We start from the raw sequence: 21,264 nt of genomic DNA, 5'->3' as shown, positions 1-21,264 counted from the left end.
CGAGACTGCTCACGTGATGTATAAATTACTGGGGACTGGTAGTCGGTCCATTTATAATGTTCTCTTCATAGGTAGTTAAATTTCATGAAATAGTCACTTAACCAACATCCAGTTTACTTATTCCCCCAAGGAGAACATTAAACCGAAGCACAATAACTTTCACGTGCGGTTCGTCATTAGAATATCCACTGGTTGATTTTGAAATCTCATAGAAGAAACAGACAATAAAATATAATTTATAGTACTTTCTGAGTGTAAAGAAAAAATGTATGTTCACTTAAAGGCCAAAGTAACTTGTTGCTAAAGCTACATATTACTTTCTAAAATATTGACGCGTTATTTATTTTTTTCTATACATTCATTACAACGCAATACGATACTCTCAAAAGAATTAACGTGTCATAAATTTGGGTATTTTTATTAATATAAGTTATTATGCTGCACAATTTATGTTACGTTTGGCCACATGTACATAGTGTTCCTACTCAATCACATTCCGAGTTGTACCTGTACTTGTATTAAACCTGAAGAATTTATGGATCGTCTGTCGACTGTCGTCCTGCTAGGAGGACTGCCATGAAACTTTACACACACATACACACTTGGTGGATGTATCGGATTAAGTACGGAATCCCATACCGGAGACACGAGTTGAGTTTGCTATCTCGGAAAGAAAAGTAGTTTCCGGCAGTAAATTAATAGCAAATTGTGATGTATGAAGGAGGGTACTGAATCCTTATTTCTAAGAAATGTGAAATGTATCAACACAAGCGAGGACGCACACATTTACACAAATATTCTGTATAATCCATGGAAACTAAGAACACAACTATTGACCACCAAATGGAAACTAAACAAAGTGATGTCATGGACAACTGGAACTCCCATTATCTTGCAGAATTAAAATGAAGATAAATATTAAACTGTACATCAACTCTTCAGACTCAGAAGGTGGGTACACTCAGACGTAATTGTGGTTAATTGTCTCGTCTCATGAAGATAAATATTAAACTGTACATCAACTCTTCAGACTCAGAAGGTGGGTACACTCAGACGTAATTGTGGTTAATTGTCTCGTCTCATAGGTTTGTATTTGTTTCCATAGTCAATAGCATCCACATGATTATCCCTACTCTAGTTAATGTATCAACAGTTAATTGTTACTTCATACAGCAATGTGGCAGCTTGGGGATTCTATACAGTTCATAAATATATTAGACGGAATCACAGAACTGAGATTGTAAATGCGCTCACGCATCAAAACATGTATTGTGCTATTGATAGTGTGCATGAATCGATAACAGCATGACCAGTTTATATATGGTGTCAACCTATTCCACAAAATTTTATATTTTTATATATGGTGTCAACCTATTCCACTATTCTTTTGTTGGTATTTTTGAATTTGATTTCTCTCACAATCGTATACACATACACATATAATACATACACACACACATACATGTGTGTGATTTGGATTTTTAACATAGCTTTAAAACATTTTCAGTCATATCGCTATGATGTTTGCAGTGTAGCAGGTTATAGTGATGTCTAGCACTGAGCCATCATGCCGCAGACATGTAGCATGATTTGCCACCCAGTCACATTATCCTGAAACCAGGCCGACCAGTCCTAACACTAACCTCTTAATGCTGAGCGCAAAGTGAGGCATGGTACTAAGTCTTTGGTATGACTCGGTAGGGGATCGAACCCATGACCTCCCGCATCCGAGGCGGACGATCTAACAACTAGGCCACCGGAGCGGTTATATATATATACATACATATACATACACATATCCATACACATATACACATCCATACACATACATATACACATATACACACGGACATACACACATACATACACACACATACACATACATACACACATACATACACACACATACACACACATATATATATACACACACATACATACACATACATACACACACATACATACACACACACACACACATACATACATACATACATACATACATACATACATACATACATACATACACACACATACATACATACACGATTTTTTGTTAACTTTGACCTAAGAATTTGACGCATGCTTTTACTCTGATGGTCTGAACTAATATTTTAACGAGATTAATCTTATTAACCTTCAAAGATCATAAAGACTATCTACTGTGGTGCATCATGGTGAAAGATCTTTATGCAAATATCATAAACAATCAATACAGCACCGCTCAGGTGTCCCAAGTGGTTAGAGTTTCCGCCTCGGATGCGAGAGGTCGCGGGTTCGAAGCTCGGCTGAGTCATACCAAAGACTTATAAAAGTGGTAATAGCAGCTGCCTCGCTAAGCATTGAGGGGTTAATTTTAGGACTGGTCGGCCTTGTGCCAGGATTATGTAACTGGGTTGGGCATCATGTTACGTGTCTGCGGCATGCTTCCCCAGTGCTAGGCATCACTATAAACTGTCATACAGCATATATCGTAGTGATACCACTCAAAAATTGCTAAAGCTACGCTAAAAATCAAAATCATACACACAATACATACCAAAGATGCACTTACCATCTGACAATTCAAGAGAATGGTCATAATGGACACGATTGTTGTTGTTTTTAACGCCATTTTTCAGCACACGATAGGCTATACATGGAAGCCGGTATTAATGGTGGAGGAAAAACCCGGGAAAACCCCCGAAAAGAACCACAGACCCACGAGAAGCTACTGGCAAGCTTTCTCACATACCCACATTGGCCGAATCCGAGACTCGAACCCACGCAGCCAGAGGTGAGATGGCAGTGCGCTTTAGACCACTCGGCCGCTCGGGGCCCCAGGCACAGAAGACACAGAAGATGTGTACACAGACAGAATAAACTATCAATATAAACTTAGTACACACATTTATTGAGAAAATAGTCGAGATTGGATATTTTTACAGGTGATGCGTCCTATATTAAAGCGGAGGAATTATATTTTAGAGACATGTTTTATGTCATATTTTACTCCAATAAATCTGAAATAAAATCTTCCGTAAAAGAATTGCATCGTATAATAAATTTTTGTCAGTAAAGATACAAAGTTATTTTCAATTAAAATAGCAAAGGTTTCGACAAATATTGGCAAATAGCTTTAAAACATGACTTATTATCGGGTATCAGTTCCAAGTATTAACAGTTCTCGATGGGGAATTGTTTGAAAATTGTGTCCTGCAATATGCATCAAAAGCATCCAGCAGAACGTTGTATATCATGAGAACAGTCACATTTTAAAATATTTTACGATAGAGCATTCAGCAATAATTATGGGTAGAATTCATAAGGAAAATGGCTCTTAACTGAGGTATTTATTATCAATGCCATCGGACAAAACTATTATTATTACAATAACGTTCATTCAATATTCTTTTTTTCCCTTTTTTTAACATTGAGATTTTTTTTTTTTGATTTAACGTAATGAAAGATAGAACATTATTTTGATACAAAATGACAATATTATATGCGTCGAAGATGAAATGCTTCATCTTCATAGAAAATAGTGATATTACATGCATGGAAGGTGGAGTGCATCTGTTTGACAGAAAATATCTTTATCATATGCTTGGAAGGTAGAATTCAATATTTTGATAGAAGAAAAAACCTATTATAGACATTTAAGTTTGAATGCCTTATTTTGGTAGAAAATAATTACATTAAAGCTTTCTTAATTCATTATTAAAAATACTGCTCAGTAGTTTCAATACTTGGTACGTTCTTTACAGAGTAAAAGGTTTTATATTAAAGACTAATGAACAAATACAGGGTCTACACTTCAGCGTAAGGGCTTGCTGTTGAGTGATTGATGTGTAGAGATCCTCCATGGTGCTTTATGAAGGCAGGCTATGGAAATGAGGCCTTTGAAGGCAGGCTATTGAAATGAGGCCCTTGTCTTCGACTAATGTACATGTTCACCGGTCTCATCTGAAAAATATCCAAGGAGATACGTCTGAATATAACCCCTCAAGTGCATCTGAAATAAAGCGGAAAAAATCACTTATGTAAATATTGGAGTTCAAAGGTTTCATAATTACTATTACACGTATTCGGCACCTCCATATTGCAGAGGCTTCAACTGTTGAAACATTCATTCGAACGTTCATAACGTCAAGAAGCCCGTGATACAATCTGTCAAATTTGAACCACACTTAAAGTCATATTTATGATCCAACATTATCTTTTGCGAACAAGTTATTACGTATGTGACGATTTCCGATGCAAGTGACGGTTAAACCATCATCAAGGATGTTCTGCTAGTAACTAAACAGTTCGGCAAAGGTAACTAGTTTCAACTGCACAGTAAGCAGAAACCGATGTTGTCACCCCACGTGTAATCTCTAGTGGTGGCCAAAATCACTGATAATGTGGTAATATCAAGCTAATTACTTCATAGAAGTACAAAAATCTCCAGTCTGGTGTAGAGATTATATGAAAGAGGTATCTTGTTTTTGCTGTTCTTTTTGTTGTTGTTGTTGTTTTTGTAGGGTTTAACGCAATTTTTCAGCACAAGATAGGCTATACGTGGCGGCCAGTATAAATGGTGGAGGAAAAATCAAGGAAAACCCCGGACGCAACCACTGACCCAAGAGAAGTTAAACAGGACTGCTAGTACGTGTAAACAAAAGATGCAACATTGCGTTTCTCTATCAAAAGTTAATAATTAGGGTTGAAAAGAATCATCTGACCCTCCTCTCTGGTGGAATTGATCAAAATTGTTCGGTGTTTGGGATGTATATACACAATCGTAAACCAAAAGCGTCTAGAAACGTTGTTTCTATCTTATATTTAGTTACAGTATGCATGTTGATGACACGTGCACATGTAAAATGAATTATCGGTCTGTGTAAAAACAGAGTGAATACATTTTTTCAAATTTCTCTCGAATGCAATTTTGACAGTTATAATACAGCATACACAATGTAAACGATACAGGCCCGCTTCACTGCAATGTAGTAAATTAAACACATCAGCCACCAAATTACGAATCCAACTGACGTACGTCCGTTGAGGATGCGCAGATCCATTTGCCAACTTGCCACTTTGATTGGCACCAGTGATGTATTAGAGATAACGGATGATAGTCGGAAACGAAATGGTGATGTCAAACTGCATAAAAATATTTCAGTGAATAATGAAAAATCGACATTTGTTCATTTGAAAGGTTTAAAAGGTCCCTGACGTGATTACTATATTTGACATTACAATATGATCATTCATGAATCAAGCTCACCTCGTTATCTTTTGTCTACATCAATGGATAGCTGGATAGTGTGGCTATGCCACACATATTTCCTTTATTTCGTGCGATTTTGATAAATCCATTGTCTCCCCATTTAGTACCCCAGCTGTAAAGGAAGCAAAATAAAGTAACTAGAATACCGTATTGCCTTTTTCAAAAAGTTGAAGCATAGATGAATAAAGCTTTTATTAATCATAATTTTACACATAACAAAACCATGCGAATGCATAGAGTACAGATCATACCGAATATTTTTATCGGACAATGGCGTTCCATCATACGAAGGCATATGAAGAGTCATGAAGGTATCAATAAGGGTGTAAGAGATCTTAAGTAAGCAAAACTGAGCAAGGTTATTCTTGTATACCTCCCAAAACTCCAGCTGCAAGTAGAGTGGAGTACAAGGTCAAATCAGAATCAGTAGCATACTCATTCTTCAAATTCCAGAATCTTAATTTTCTTCAACATAATGTCCTAAGCAAATATTGTTACGACTTTGGTCTTAAGCATAAAGAAGCGAAACCAGCAAGTTTATCAGAATTCAGTAATGTATTTCCCAAGGTTACAAAAATAATATTAAAGAGGAATTTACATTATTAATTAAATCCATAATAATCCTAAAAGTTTCTATCACAAGTCCAAACGGTTAGAATATTCCGAAGCCTTTCAAACAGGGAATATGCTGCTGTACCAATAGTCTTGCTGTATCACAAACATGTCTGAAATGTCCTTGAATTCTCAATAATCCCAAATTAATGTTGTAGTCCAAAAGGTCAAGATGCACATAGTTCCAATGAATAATTTAAATAAACAAATTTTATAATGCTATCTTAGTTCCGTTTTGATCTGGGTTATTTTAACTAATTATTTGAATTTCCTATCTGAATCAGAGACAGACTTACTAATAAAAGCCAAAGCATTAAATTCCCCCCAAAATTATATCTTTGTTAAAGATGCTTTTACTTTAAAAAGAAGATGCCTAGCAAGCTTGAGCAGTCTGTCTTTCATGTGTAGGATGTAAAACAAAATTCAATTTATGATGACATTGTTAAATACTTGGACATTTCTCAACTATGCGAAATTTAAATATTTACCAGGACACTGAAAATTCCAAAACTTAATTTAAATTATAATGACAATGTTTTTATTTTCTCTGAAATGTTTTAAGGTTAGATCCTGTAACGGCCCCCAATTTCTGTTAGGACTCTATAGTCTTAAAGTAACTGAAAACGCGAAACTAGTTTAGTAAAATTATCAAGTAATTATTTTCTCTAAAAAGTGGAATATTACGATGAACGTAATGTGAATTAAATCCCATAATAAATCCTAAATGATCTATTACAAGTCCAAAAGTTTAGAATCTTCGGAAAGAATTCCAATATTGAATGTGCTGATGTACCAATAATTTTTTAATCTGATGAGGTACTAACAGTTTTGATGTATAATATAATCCAGAATGTCTTGAATTCACCATATTTCCGAAACAGTGATTTTGTCTCAAACGTCAACGAGAACTTGGTAATTCCAATGAATTTAAATAAGTGATTCCTCTCAAAATCTCTGAGCAGTAAAGTATCATACAGACTGAACTTGAAACAGTATTGAATGTCTTACCTCATCCTTTATATGCTTATTTCACTGTATCAAAGACAAGAAATTGCCTAAGATGTAGATCATTTTAAATGTACAATTCTATCAAATTGTAAGTAAGTTCTCTTCTACAGCACTCAAAGTTCATAAATATGGTTAGACCTTGAAGCCTAATCGACGTAAATTTTTTAAATGACAAAAGTTAGGTAGCTCAGACTATTCCTCAATCACGGACAAAGGTTAAGCCCTCAATTTAAATTAATTTTACATAACACCATAACATTTTTTCGCCCGAATTTTCTGCACATTTCCTTATCCTTTCTACAGTTGAATTTATTGTTTTTTTAATGTTGATTCTGATTTTTATATTTGTTTATCGCTGCCTGTGTCAAACAACACTTGTTAAAACTCCTTATACCCACGACCCAATACAGATAAAATATTCTGCGATTAATCAGCATAATGTATATTCTGCAATAATAATTTTGTAAATATTCAACAAAATCTGGAATGGTTGGCTACTGTTTCAGATTACATCGACATTAGAATCGGTATTAGCGTAAAAATTGTATAAATCGGCTACTGTGTAGCCTCTCACATGTAGACTGACAACATTTTGTATACCACCTGTGTTTCTAAAATACAATTGCATCTGTAAAAGCAGAATGAATATCACCATAACTCTGGCACTGACCACCTCACACCCTACCTTAATGCCTCAATGTATCTACATTTGAATTAAGTTAAATATATTTGTAATGCATGTAAGTGGAATACCTAGTAAATGTAAAGCCATATATGTAGATCATATACCTATTTTTTACAAGCCAGTAATCTTTGCCATCATCTGTACCATAACCCACAACTAGAAGTGCATGGTCCAACCGTGTACTGCTGCACTGTTGTTCATCGTACACTCCTGAAATGTAACATTACAAGTCTATGTATATTTTCTTATTTGATGGTCATGAACTGAATAGATCTGAAATGTCAAGATTACCATGCCTGGATAATGACTGGAAAAATAATTTTGTAGGACTTAATAGTTTAGTTCCCATGTATACTCTAATGAAGTGCTACAGAGGCATAAATTTAGTACAAATGCTCACATAAATGTCACGGTCACCTTTTGCAATTAGTGATTATTTATCATGAAGACTACACATTATCAAATAGATGACTGTACATGCAACATGATCAGAAAAGTGCACAGTGCAAAAACGTGATAACATTAATAAAGACAACTAAGTTGTCCACGTAAATATACAAACGCCTTGCTCCCATCATATCCATGCCCTACGATGTAGATAAGAATAGTCCAAATTATTGCAATACCTCTCACAGAAATATTACTACAGCGATCGCCCCCCTTGTTCTGGTGACCACAACCAGTAAGTTCAACAGCAAACTAGGATAAGTTATCAGGACAAATGCATTTACAAGATTCTATCATTCACATATGTGCCATAATTCCAGACAGTGTTAGGGATTTAGGAGGCCCGAAGCTTTGAGTTTCCAAGAAGGAGAGGGTCAATGCGACTGATCTGAAACGCGCGTTTATCCAAGTGCAAATAAGTTATCTTTTCATATAAGACATTATAAAATTACTGGAAATTCAAATTTGATAAAATAACGTCTGTTTTCTTTCAAGTATTTAATATACTTATCACCTAAAAATGGTTGAAGACATAGTATTGTCCAAAACCACAACACATTACCACACTCTCAAACTACTAAATAATACACGGGATTTGTCTTCAAAACTGATTGTGTTTAAAGTTTTCCATGATTCTAGATTCTAATGAACATTAAGAGACAACATATTACAGAGCTAAGTTTTGTCATAATTGTAGATCTAATTTTAACCTAACGAGCTAGCAATTTATTTATTAGGGATTATGTTCTGGACCCAGTCTTGGTTATGACTTTAGAAGGTTCTAAAAATGAACCTGTGTACAGTTTTTGGGTAATATTCCTATTCGATAATTAATTTATTGCAAGAAATGTAAGGTGGCGTTGTGCTGCTAAGTAGGTCAAGTGGGAATAACAGACCTTTCGGGTGTACTTTATCCAGCAAGGGATCATGTGTGTAAATGCAATAAACTGAAACGAACAGTGTAAAAGTAGTATTTGACAAGCCCGTTTCGACTCTTAATGAGTCTTTTTCAAAGGCAAATACGAAACAGACAAGACACACACACACACACACACACACACACACACACACATAAAAACCGTTGTGTTTGCAAAACTTTACATGGCTGTTTCTTCAGGAATTAAACTTTACATTTATTATGGTTCAGCTAGTTTATTTCAACTTGTTGCCAACATGTTCACACACCCCCCCCACACACACACTGTAGATATATATAAGGAAGCTTAAGCACAGTTATTCCTTTCAATTACTATCTTAATCCGTCTTCCAGTTATTTTCAGTTACAATTTAAGGATTTATTAATATAAATTACTCAGTAGATTTACAAAGTACTCATTTATATTTGGACTTCTTTGGGATTATTTTGAATTTATTCAAAATCATTCTGTATAATTTTTTGATTCATCAAGATTACCCCATCGGCACATTCAAGACCTGAAATTCATTCGGAGCACAATACTTTAGATATGTAATATACCTTAGAATTATTTGGAATTTAGTTCAAAATACTGTAAGATCCGACTGAAGTATCATTTATAACTAATTAAATTATCTGTTGAATTGTACTAAACTTGTTGGTTTACGTTTTTTGTTAGTTTACGAACACGGAGTCGTAACAATGTTGTTAATTTGATGAAGTCTTCTTTGTGATATAATTAACTCAGTGGTATTGGTAGTGGGTTGAGGGTTGAAGGTAATTGGCACTCATCTGATATTAATGTTAAAAGTTCCTTTAAGATCTTGAATTTTTCACAGCATAAAAATGATCTTTCTGCATCAGAACAGCTCGAGTGTGGCAAACGCTATGTGTGGCATTGCTATGTCGAACGATGTCGTACACTCCAGAAACACTGTCGATATAGTATTTACAGAGTGCAAATAATAACATGCACCACACACCGATTGCGGCTTCACTTGACAAATTCCAGGAGTTCTGAAAAGTAGTTTTGCTGGGCCTCGATAATTTTACAGATTGATGATCTTTGTCTATATCACAACAGCATTTCGACATTTTGCTTTTTTTTTAAAAAATTAACCATATTTGTAAATTATTCTAACTACCAATATAATCGTTTTTGCATTTTCTGTATGGAGTGAAAGTCGACATCCCAAAACTAATTTTGTCGATTACAAGCGTAACAATAATCTTTAATATTGACGGATTAACTATTCTCATTCAGTCCAAACATATGCATCATAGTATCTAATGGATACGAAACTGAAACCTAATAGAAACTGTTCCACAACAGTGGTCAAATGACTTGGCACAGCAGCATCTGCTCTCAGCCAATTGAGTGATCGATCCGTGAGGTATGCTATTCTCGGACTGCCTTAATGTTTGATTACTCAATGATAATCAGTTTGATAAACTGCCCAGAACGGTAGTTTTACATGGGCTCTGAGCAGGACTGTTTACTCGTTTTTACAGACCAAATGGATCTGGCTTGTATAGTGATGGTTAACAAATGTGGAGCTCTTTATGGGTTTTCTCCTCTAAGATTATTGACAGTAGTATTTTCCAAAAGACAACTGTGTTGAGGGATGGGAGTATACAATCGTTAATCGCATGAGACGTTTACATCGTGACAAAAGGACAATAATATTTCATTGAAGCACTGATTTGTTGATATACGGAGCATTCTGATTTCGTCATAAAATATGCAAAGTTCATTACGGAAACTGAATAGTTCCATTCACAAAATTCTGTCATACACTAAATCCAGCTCCAAGTGAAAAGAACTAATTTGCCAATATGTTCATTTTCAGATGATGGCCATAGTATTTGCTAAATATGGCAATTTATCAAAATGCAAGACGAATTGTGCTAATGAGACAGGTGTCACAGGATTAATCCTGAAGACAAAAAGAGGAATCACTAACAAACCTTGTTGGATAAATATGATTTATCCATCTGTGGATCGTAGATAATCATTAGGTTGCAAGTTTTATGGCAAGCCATTGAAAAATGAGGTCCGACACTTTATGCCAAAGATACAATCAAGGAATGGTTTTAAAAGCTGATAACAAAAGATGAACCTTAGACGCTGCCAACTCTGATAATGTCTTATTTCTCGTTCCTCACTAACGTAACATCCACAAAATATTTCTAATTTAATCTGCATTCAATTTAGATAGAATAAGAAAAGCAATTTTCAAAACTAACTGGCACAAATGCTTTGAATACAAAAGTCAAATGAACGGTTTGAAAGTGATGCCAATATCTTGGACTCCTTCAACATATGACAAGACATGGAAGAGGTTGTTTGACTCATCAAGCATGAATATATGCCACTTAAATATAACGGCACTTTTAAGCATTAGCTATATCATTGCCAAGAAAATGTATGGCAAGTGCCTTTCCCGAAGTATAGAAAGTCAACCTGGGCTATGTGGATGGGTATCAATCTGGATTATTCGATTACGAGTCCGACGCTCTACCAACCAAACCACTGCAGCTCCTACTGTATTTGCAGGAACGGCTATTTCAGTACTAATATATCTGTACTGCACAACATTTCTTGAAAGAGAAAATCGAATAAAAAATTGAGCGGTATTAATTAAAGAACTAATACGAATTTGGTTTAGGCAGGCCGTCCTAAATGTTCAAAGGCCCATAAACCGTACTCAAGGGCCACTAGCTTTGAAACCTTGGCTATATATGCAAAGTATGAAATACGATCTCTTTGTACCTTTACAGAGGTGAAACAAAATTGAGTGGTTTTTAATTACCTCCTGAATATAGCTGGAAAGAGCTGTGACTGGCATCCATAGCTACGGAAATCGGTCCAATGGTAGCAACAGCTTGTTGCAAGGCTGATTCGCTGCCCTTATCTATATCCCTAAATCCTTTGTTCTTTGTTGCTATCTTGGAGGCACTATATTTGCAGCTCTCATCCTGGTTTCAATAAGAAAACAAAATATTGATGTTAGAGATATACTTCTGTCACACTAATAATTCAGTGGTGATGCGAGTTACATGTAATCAATGAATATAGTTCTGTCACATCAACACACTTCAGTGGTATGTAATCAGTGATTAAACTGCTGCCTCTTCAATATAAGAAACAATTAACTTTTGCAATCGTTGCGCATTGCTAAAATGTTGCACGTGAATCAAATTCAGTACTAAATACGAATGCTTCTTGGCCTTATTTTACTTTCTGTACACCCTCTCACCGAACCGCCAATTCCCATCTCCATAATAAATAAAATAAAGATATAATAATAAAATCTGAATAAGATGAAACTGAATAAATGCAATTTATAAAATTCTAACAAATTATAAAGTACATACAAAACTAAAATGCATAAATGCATACAAAGATGAAACACATAAATGCACGTAAAGATAAAATACAGAAATATATAGAAGAATATGTAAAAAAGTAAAATAAATAAGATAGAAAAGAATCTCATGGTGCCTTACTATGAAAATATTCGGCTATTGGATGCAACGTCGTCATGTTTGGTACATAAATTTAATCTTCAACATGCATTTTTCCTCAATAAGGTGGTCTTTTCAGATCTATAACTTTATGACACGATCAATTTTAATTTGAAACATGCTGGCACGTGAACGAATTTTAATATGTTCCATCTCGTACATTAATTCTGCTTTCACACAAATTGTATTTGGGATTTACACAGCACTTGTCATTAAACATTCGAAGTGGTCAATTAAGTGGACACCAGGTAGAAACAATGCATTACTGCATTTAATAAATTTAATAAAGAGTTTGTTTTGTAACAAATGTAAACAATTTTGCTGTAGATCATTACAGGTGTACAATACTGTATGGATAACACATAGCAATTGGTAATTTACGTTCAGTCACCGACAGTTGCCATGATTTATGCAAAACAGTAATTACAAAACGTTGATACATGAAGTTAGCTTATTAATGTGTGGAGCTCGTTTCTATTGTTATCTTTGTGTACCTGACTGATTCTACAAATGTGAACTAGCGGGTCTACGGTTGACAAATTTTCTAAGATCTGCACATCCAAATATGGCGGAAGAGAACGTAGAGGAAAGAGAAGGAGCAGAAGAAAATGAAATAAGTATACATATGGAAATACAGGTTTTAATTACATACAATAGGGCATATACATTTCCTAAATGGGAACAAATTTGTTTCAAAAGTGATATTGCCATTGTGGCGATAAAAGTGGTATCGCCACCGACGCTAATATTCTCCCGCTGTAACATTTTTAACAATTTTATAATAAAATGCATTTTCTCAGGATACAACTTTGAAACAAAATGTTTCACAACGCTGCAAGATTGCCTTTAAAAACAGTGATACGTATGTTGGGCTATTTATTAACGAAGAAAAGACGCCAAAAGCAATATCTTGTACCTTGGCATTGTATGGATAATCCATCGCATTCTCTATACCATACTTCTTGATATACTCAAATCCCTGGTCCATCAGACCACCTTGACAGCCCTCGTTTCCAAAGTCTGTTGAGCAATCAACCAACTGTTGTTCACTTAAAGTAAGTAGCCTGCCTGTCTTACGGAAATATTGACCCTCCAGGGCACCTGTCTGAGAAACACAAACGTCATTTAAACTAACATTTTATTCACTCTTAAAGACCCTGCAAAATGTTTTGTTGGATACCATACAATCCATCAATTATTATATTCATTGCATCAAAGCCACAATAACAAGATTCGATTCCTTGTCTTTAAAGTTCAGAAGCAGAGCTGAACAAAAAAAAAAACAAATTCGCTGACATGCTAAGCAAACTGCTTATGTAGTTGAACGCCAATTATCCAGATGTCAATAACCCATATTATAGGCCACATTGGCACGCACACACCCATGAATTGAAACTGATGTGTACAAAATTTTGACAATTATCCCCTCGTGGGACCATATCGTTGGCATTTTATTCTTATCTTAAACACGATACAATTTAAATTGTAAATTGTAAAGTCATGAAAATATCAGTTCAACACAACTACCCAGTATTCGTTAAGACTAAACTGATTGACAAGTACTTGTACTGGTCATCCTCGCAAACCAATCTTTTTTTTTACACTTTTTGTTTACACTTGAATTGTCTAGCTGTATTCTACTATATGAGCAGGCTACACATGATAATACATGCATAAAACAAAGTTGTAAATATAAAATCTGGTTATTGTATTTAAATGACTAATACTAATTTAAGCTTGTTTATTATGACGTGTATCAGACCTAATATTACAGACCCTTTTTAGAACAGTGTCACTGGTGACTATACTGGATTACAACAAAAGGATCCATATACCACTTGTGTGAACAGTAATACAAATCTTAATTTGTTGATATTTTGTATGCTTCTATTGAAAATGGGCCATATAAAGTGCAGTTATTTTCTATGCATATATAAACCATTGGGAAGAAACTTCGACGGTGCCTTTACTTAAATATTACTTTTATTAAGATAACGGACAGTCTTCAAGTGAGAAAACGTTAGTAAATCGAATTAAGACGTCTGTAATGTAAACTTCCGAGCTGTAAATATACTTACCGTGCTGAATGACCAGCAGGCGCCACACCGCCCCTATAAAGAATAGATAGTAAATATGAACAGGCATTTACTTAAAACTTTAATATGGCCTTCTAAAAATTAATTTGGTTTATTGACGCATTGGGTTGTTGGTAAATTTTCATACCTTGTAGCAGTTGTACACTCAATGGATGCTTAATCAGGGGAAAATGTTTAACTTATTCACTCTGTCGGGGAGTTGCCAAAGTCATCTTCAAACAAATAAACCTGAACAAAATTGATACCGGGTTATTTCAAGAGCTTTATCTTTGTAAAGTTTAAAGGTTAATGCAGATGATTATAATAATTGCAGTTTAAGATTAATTACTTTACATGTGAGATAACAACAAGAATTAAGATTCTTTCATAAACCAACTGGTTCTTACACTATGTAATTTTGTCATGTTATTCAAAACGGAACATGGATCTGGCCGATAAGGACAGATCCACTTGCCCTTGTACAACACTTTACATAATTTGTAATTTATTGATTTGCTTTGTAAATATTTGCCAGGACATCAAGGACATATACTTTGGGCCTTCGTATCCTACATTTCCTTAATCCAAGAACAAATAAGCCATTACATGCCCTTGCATGCCGCCATGATATGAATTAAAAAAAATCATGTTCTCTGCTCCAGCAAATGTTATTTTACGTTGGATACCATGTAACACCCTTAAAGTCGCAATGTACCTGGTCCTTCACAGGCGTAACATATCCCTTCCGTCTCCAGTCGATTTGATCAGGCAGCATTTCATTATTAGGTGGTAGAACAGTACTACTGCTGCCTTCTGTTAGATTGACTTTCATCTTTATACAACCAGTATAAAGCGCTTTAAACTCATCACCATTCTGGAAAAGAGGTGTATAATTTGATGTCTTGGATAGTTAAATTACTTATCTCTGAGTAGTGTTATTTCTTTGTTCTAACCTATTGGATCTTTCATCTTAAACTCAGTTAATTAGTGGTTTGATTTTATCCTGCCAGACTTCCAGTTTAAGTTATATTACCTTGTACATTAATCATTAAATTTCCTACAGACTGTTTCCTGCGAATTGTCGAAAATACCATTTGAATCTGATCCTTAATATTAACTTATGTTCTATGAAGACGATGCCGTTTTGAAAAATGGTCAATAGCAGTTCTTAAACTTGATTGATGAAATTTGTACATGGTTACAAATGATAAAGCTATCGCCATGAAACAAATACAAAAACGTAGCCGATAAATAAGGTCACTAAACCCTAAGTCATTTTTCTTACTTTTTGCTTAATTGATCAGTTAAAACAATACATTACTAATAAAGGAAGCGTAGGTTAACCCGGGATTGCACACCTGGCGTTTTTGCGCCAAGCTTCCTTTTAATAATAGTATGGTTTAAGAATGTATTTAAGATTTCAATACCGGGATGATCCGTAAACGGGTTACTATCCAGTCAGATATCAAAACCTTTCAATGAAATGTACAATGCGTATTTTGGGGTTTTTAAAGTAGCTTTAACAATTACAGTTATATCGTTACGATGTATGTAGTGTGGCAGTTTATAGTGATGCCTAGCACTGAGCCATCATGCTTCGCAGATATGTGGCATCATGTCCCACCCAGTCACATTATGCTGACACCAATCCGAACAGTCCTAACACTAATCTCTTAATCCTGAGCGCCAAACAAGCCAGTTGTTAGTACTATTTTTACGTCTTTTGCATGTCTCGGCCGGGGTTCAAACCCGCAACCTCCCGCATCCATGACGAACGCTCAACCACTAATGCCATCGATTTGGTCGAAATGTATTGATTCCACTGGTTATGATACTCTTATGACGTAACTGATATAAAGTTTTAAGGCAAGTTTAAATAACATTCATTATGAAGTATATTGTGATCCGTATGTACATACAAAATGAGCACGACCAAATCTTTTTAAGTTGTTAAACATGTCCAGCACTTAACACGAGACACTTGAAACTTGGGTCAGTGATAATTCTATAGGTGTAGATTGTGCCAACACTTCTAGAATTTCGATCACCACCCTGGATGTCGGGCATGGGGTAATGTGCATGTAAATTTCAATGTATTCCAGAGTATTGTGTCTCACATGTATGGGAATTTGCATGTGCGGTAAATGACCCGAGCAAATGACCAGTGAACAATGCCCCAAGAACTTTCCCTACCGCTAGGAAATTAACAATTGGGTTATAACCTGCAAATTATTGAGACACCCAGCCTATGTCATATGTAGGCGCATTGAGCACGAAAATGCAAATGACTGCAAAAAAAGAGGCTTTGCCCATGGTTTTAATCATTACTCGAGGGATTCTGATTCTGTCGAAGCCAAAACAATACCGAGATCCGCACCTTGTGATCAGATTTACTGAACATGAAACCACAAATTACTTTGACTCCGGGGTCCATCCCTAACCCCAACGGACATTTTGAAAACAATCTCCACCCTATAACAATACATGTACTTTATGGTCAAATTTACATTTTGAATTCACATTTGGCCCACGGGCAATCCTTACAATTGAGAACCTACCTAATAGGCTCAAACGTCTGAGTTAAAGATCAAAATGGGAAAGCACGGTGATACACGTTTCACAAACATAGAATTCATGGTTAAAGAAAGCCAACGGAATGTCAATAAATTCAACCAGAGAATATATCAATTACAAATATCAACGTTACAGATATTATTAACATAAGCCGACACTGTACGTTAGTAAAACACATCTAAATGGAGCCTAGAATGCACCCACACGTCAAATGTAAAGGAGGGATGTTAGATGAAAGGATGCAGGATCGTGCATAAAGCTCACTTGACCTTTTGACATGCTAGTGAAAAAAATCTTTTTGCACTACTGTATCAGAATACAGTTTACCAGATCTGCAAGGTTGTTGATTCCCAGCCAGTAACTTGTCTCTCCTTTCTTGTATTTCTGGTTATGGATCTCAATTTTATTTACGTTTTCAGCAAAAACAGAGCGTCTGTAGGCTTCCTCGTATGTGCTGTCGTACTGCTTGTCTGGAATGACAGAATTACCAAAGGTAGAATCTTCAGATTTATCAAACAAAAGAGGGACGTTTTTACACGTGTCCATTGGCCTGTTGGTGGACTACGTCCCAGTGAGAAACAACCAATTTCGTGCTACATTTCTAACTTTTGCAATAAAACCCTGACTAAATTGTTTCCATTTAGTCATTGTTTTGGTTTCCTCAAATTGGATGTAGGTCCTCTTTCCATAATGTTACCTTAAAGAGTTATACTAGTCTCCTAATTTTATTTGTATATTCACAGTGCTCAAAAATGTAACGTGGTCGCATTTGCGGTTAAAAGAATTGTGGATTGCAAAATGGGCAGAAAAATGTATGCATCAATATACATGTGAAAAAGTCTTAGCATCGGTAATATTCTTGCCTTTGATTCATTCATTCACAAAATAAAGTTTCCAATTAAAGTTATAAAAAAAATTAGTTTCTCTCTCATACTACTATCATATTAGGGTTCTCCCTAGAAAATAGTGAAGGTATTGTAGTAGATGCACAAAAGATTAGTTAACGTTATCCAGAACAAGTTCCAAAATATATTTCAAATTTTGAATTCTGCAGGATTCACAAGAGGATGAAAATTGTTATAATGACTGAAATAAGAACATTTCTTTGAAGATTGTTCATTGTTATTTTGTTATATCAGTTGGCCACACAATGAGTAATGAGTGCCTGTTATGAATGCATGTGAAAATAAAACAAATAATGTCATACATTTTATGAAAGATTAAAAGATACATAAATAGCAATGAGCATGATAGAAAATCATTTAATCTTTTTTTTATTCAAATGCAGTACTTTACGAAAGTTTGATCTATTTTACTCCTTCAATATTTGTGTGGACCAGTTATGAAACAAGAATTTTAGAACTGTACAAAATAACTCACTGCAGATTTTCTAATTTTACAACATACATACATACATACATACTAAAAAGCTATTGTGCTGCACTTTTTCGTTCTTTAATCTTTAATTATTTTGTCGCATGGAATACAAACGCATGATCCTTGCTATGAATAACATGGTTTGCTACTTTATGACAGTTTTGATGGAATTATTCGGATTCGCCGATATAGGTGCAATGAAATCAGTTGGTGGTTACGCATGTACGTTACCGTTTTATTTATATGCCCTTGATTACAGCGTATGTTTTGTTCATACGACTTCAGAAAAGCATGGTAGAAACTATACCTCGTAATTAATTTGTATTGACATGGGTACTTAGACTATACAGTGTTGCAATTGCCAAAAGGGGAATAATATTTCATCACTGCCACTTAATCGAGAATTCAGTTTATTAAATTATCATGAAATGACAGACTACAAAATTGTATAAAAATGTATAAACTATTGTGACAATCCCTATAAATGTGAAGGAAAGAACATAACCGTATTCACAATGTTGTGTTGACAGACGTTACGGATTAGTAATCTCAAACGTACAACAATATATTAAAGCAATGTATTCAAAACTAAATGTTTTGGACAAGTGTAATTTTAAATGAAGTTTTAGAAAACAAATTATATTGCTTGTTCTACCGGAAGTTGATTCTTTACACCTATTTTTCACTCCAGCGATGTAATCAATGCACCACTATCAATTAGAATTACGATGTATGATTTACTGTCAGACTCATTTGAAGCTATATGACCTAAATTCATGGCATAATGACAAAGATCGGCTCATAATCTTTAACTACTCTTGCGATTCAGTTGTTAATTTTATATTACGTATGTATAAACGCATTGTTCTCTGACGAAAATTAGTCAAGATGTGATTACCGTATTTTTCTTTCTCGCATTTTATTAGTATAACTACATCACTATGGCCCATAGTTTTCTCATTGCTCATTCCTAGAGGACCCTTCTTGCCTAGATGATACACGTGCAATATTTTCTTCATTCAACTGATCTGTGTCGATATTGCACTCGTTTTGTGACATGACGACACGGCGGTCCCCGACCGTTGTGATATACCTGGATTACTTGTTCGTGTATACTATGTAGCATGCTTGGTTAATTTCAACTGGACGGATAAGAGGTGCTGATAGATAAGTTTAAAAATATCCCCAGCCAAAATATACTAGTGAAGCTACCCCATGAAAGTACTTCAATGCAAATTTAGCTCACTGTGCGTTTCCTTGAAGAGATCCCACGACTGTCCGATTATATTTGCATTGATTTTATTAGCTGGCTTGATTTGAAACCACCGGACATAACTCAGATTTCCAGGTGCTGCAGCCACCAAAGATGTTGTCACGACAAATGTGAGAAAACTTGCATGCATCATCATGGTTTTCAATGTTACGTCACTGAAAAGACAAATAAAATGTACAATAGTTTAAGATTCTTTTACATGTGAATGACAAATAAGCTATTGTTTGACACTATCTTTATTATCCACCCGTTTGGTCTACAAAGTTATCAGAGTAAAACCGATACATTTATTGGTACATTTATGGGCACCCTTGTTCAAAAGAATGCCTAATTCCCGGTTCGTTTTTGTAAGAAAATCTCATTTCTTCCTTTTATGTTTTGTCTGAGAAGGGGTCTCACTTTGAACAGTAAATGTAGAGCAATCGACACGTGATCCATACACGACTATATTTTCAAATATTGTGTTTGCACACGTGTCAAGAAACTGATTTGTAGCTGTTCTCTGATTTAGGGATGTATGCCTGTATCCGTATTATTGTCATTGCGGCCGAGTTGATTACCAAAGTTTATATGCTTCATGTACATATAATGGCAAGGCATGGCTTAAATATTTTTTTTTAATGCAGCTTTCGTCACAAAAGTACGGAATGTACACCGTATTCACACCGCTGAAGGACCATCGTTTCTTCTGATGTAGCAAATGTCGTAAAGACAGTCGTTTAATCCATGTCATCTTTGGGACACATACATAGTTTTACATAACAAAGGCCTATTTTATAGATTTATCATTTGTTTATACATAGAAATAAACAGATTATGGAAAACACAAAGTCCGCTTTGAATGAGAGACTAGCGTGTATGTTAATAAATTACCATTGTTTATGATAAACTGGAAATTGACTAGAACCAACTTGGATGTAAACATACTATACTTATTCTTACAACTTTAAACTTTAGAACATTTAAAAATGAACCGCATATCGGCGATATAATAGACGTTAATATTCTGGACACTTATCTTTCTCTCGTAAATATGAATCAATACTTCAACTTACCCAGTCTTGAATGAAGCACCGAATTCCAACTGAATCAAGTGACAACAGCAAGCATTTAAATAACCTCGTGCTCATCAGTGATTGATAAGAGAAAAATAGCTTGCGACAAGGTTAATCCAACAATCCTTGGTCATGTGACCCACGCCAGACAATAAGTGGGAACGAGTAATACCTTTCACATGAATCTCGTGCTTAGAAATTATCTTTGTTGGTGAGATGATTTATAGATTATTATAAACATCGCATGACTAAGTTACTCATTTCTTTTGATAATCCATTAATTGGCATTTTCTAATCTATGCAGCGCAAACTAATTGATATTTTGCAAGTTTATTTTGGAAGTGCGAACAAATAATCTTCCATACAAATGACTATATTAAATCCATTATAAGAAACCTTTAGTAGTCTCTATACAAGCCTTCGTAAATAGCAATCTTCACACAGAAAATAAGTTCCGACG

At 35.0% G+C, this 21,264-nt stretch overlaps 1 protein-coding gene across 1 annotated transcript; it reads right to left on the bottom strand.

The window, feature by feature from the left end:
- Positions 1-2,962: 2,962 nt before the first annotated feature.
- On the bottom strand, positions 2,963-20,873 carry LOC149797246 (cathepsin L-like peptidase). Its single transcript, XM_089961945.1, has 10 exons — positions 20,805-20,873; positions 19,723-19,904; positions 17,427-17,569; positions 15,241-15,399; positions 14,529-14,561; positions 13,367-13,555; positions 11,736-11,901; positions 7,664-7,769; positions 5,252-5,366; positions 2,963-3,945 (listed from the first exon to the last, which is right to left on the bottom strand). Exons 2-9 carry the CDS (start codon positions 19,883-19,885, stop codon positions 5,267-5,269), a joined length of 1,059 nt encoding a protein of 352 aa, XP_089818071.1. The 5' UTR covers positions 19,886-19,904; positions 20,805-20,873; the 3' UTR covers positions 2,963-3,945; positions 5,252-5,266.
- Between the last annotated feature and the right edge of the window lie 391 nt (positions 20,874-21,264).

This window comes from Sinohyriopsis cumingii, chromosome 6, assembly GCF_028554795.1.
Source record: "Sinohyriopsis cumingii isolate HCF-2022 chromosome 6, ASM2855479v2, whole genome shotgun sequence".
Taxonomy (NCBI): domain Eukaryota; kingdom Metazoa; phylum Mollusca; class Bivalvia; order Unionida; family Unionidae; genus Sinohyriopsis; species Sinohyriopsis cumingii.
The sequence above is the reverse complement of the archived record's forward strand: the minus strand, read 5'-3'. Positions and strand labels throughout refer to the sequence as shown.

Coding starts and splice junctions, on each gene's coding strand:
- LOC149797246 (XM_089961945.1), bottom strand. CDS start 19,885: ATGATGATGCATGCAAGTTTTCTCACATTTGTCGTGACAACATCTTTG. Junction 17,570..19,722: donor TCTCTTCAAGGAAACGCACA/GTGAGCTAAATT, acceptor CTGTCATTCCAG/ACAAGCAGTACGACAGCACA. Junction 13,556..14,528: donor CCTGCTGGTCATTCAGCACG/GTAAGTATATTT, acceptor TGTGTTTCTCAG/ACAGGTGCCCTGGAGGGTCA.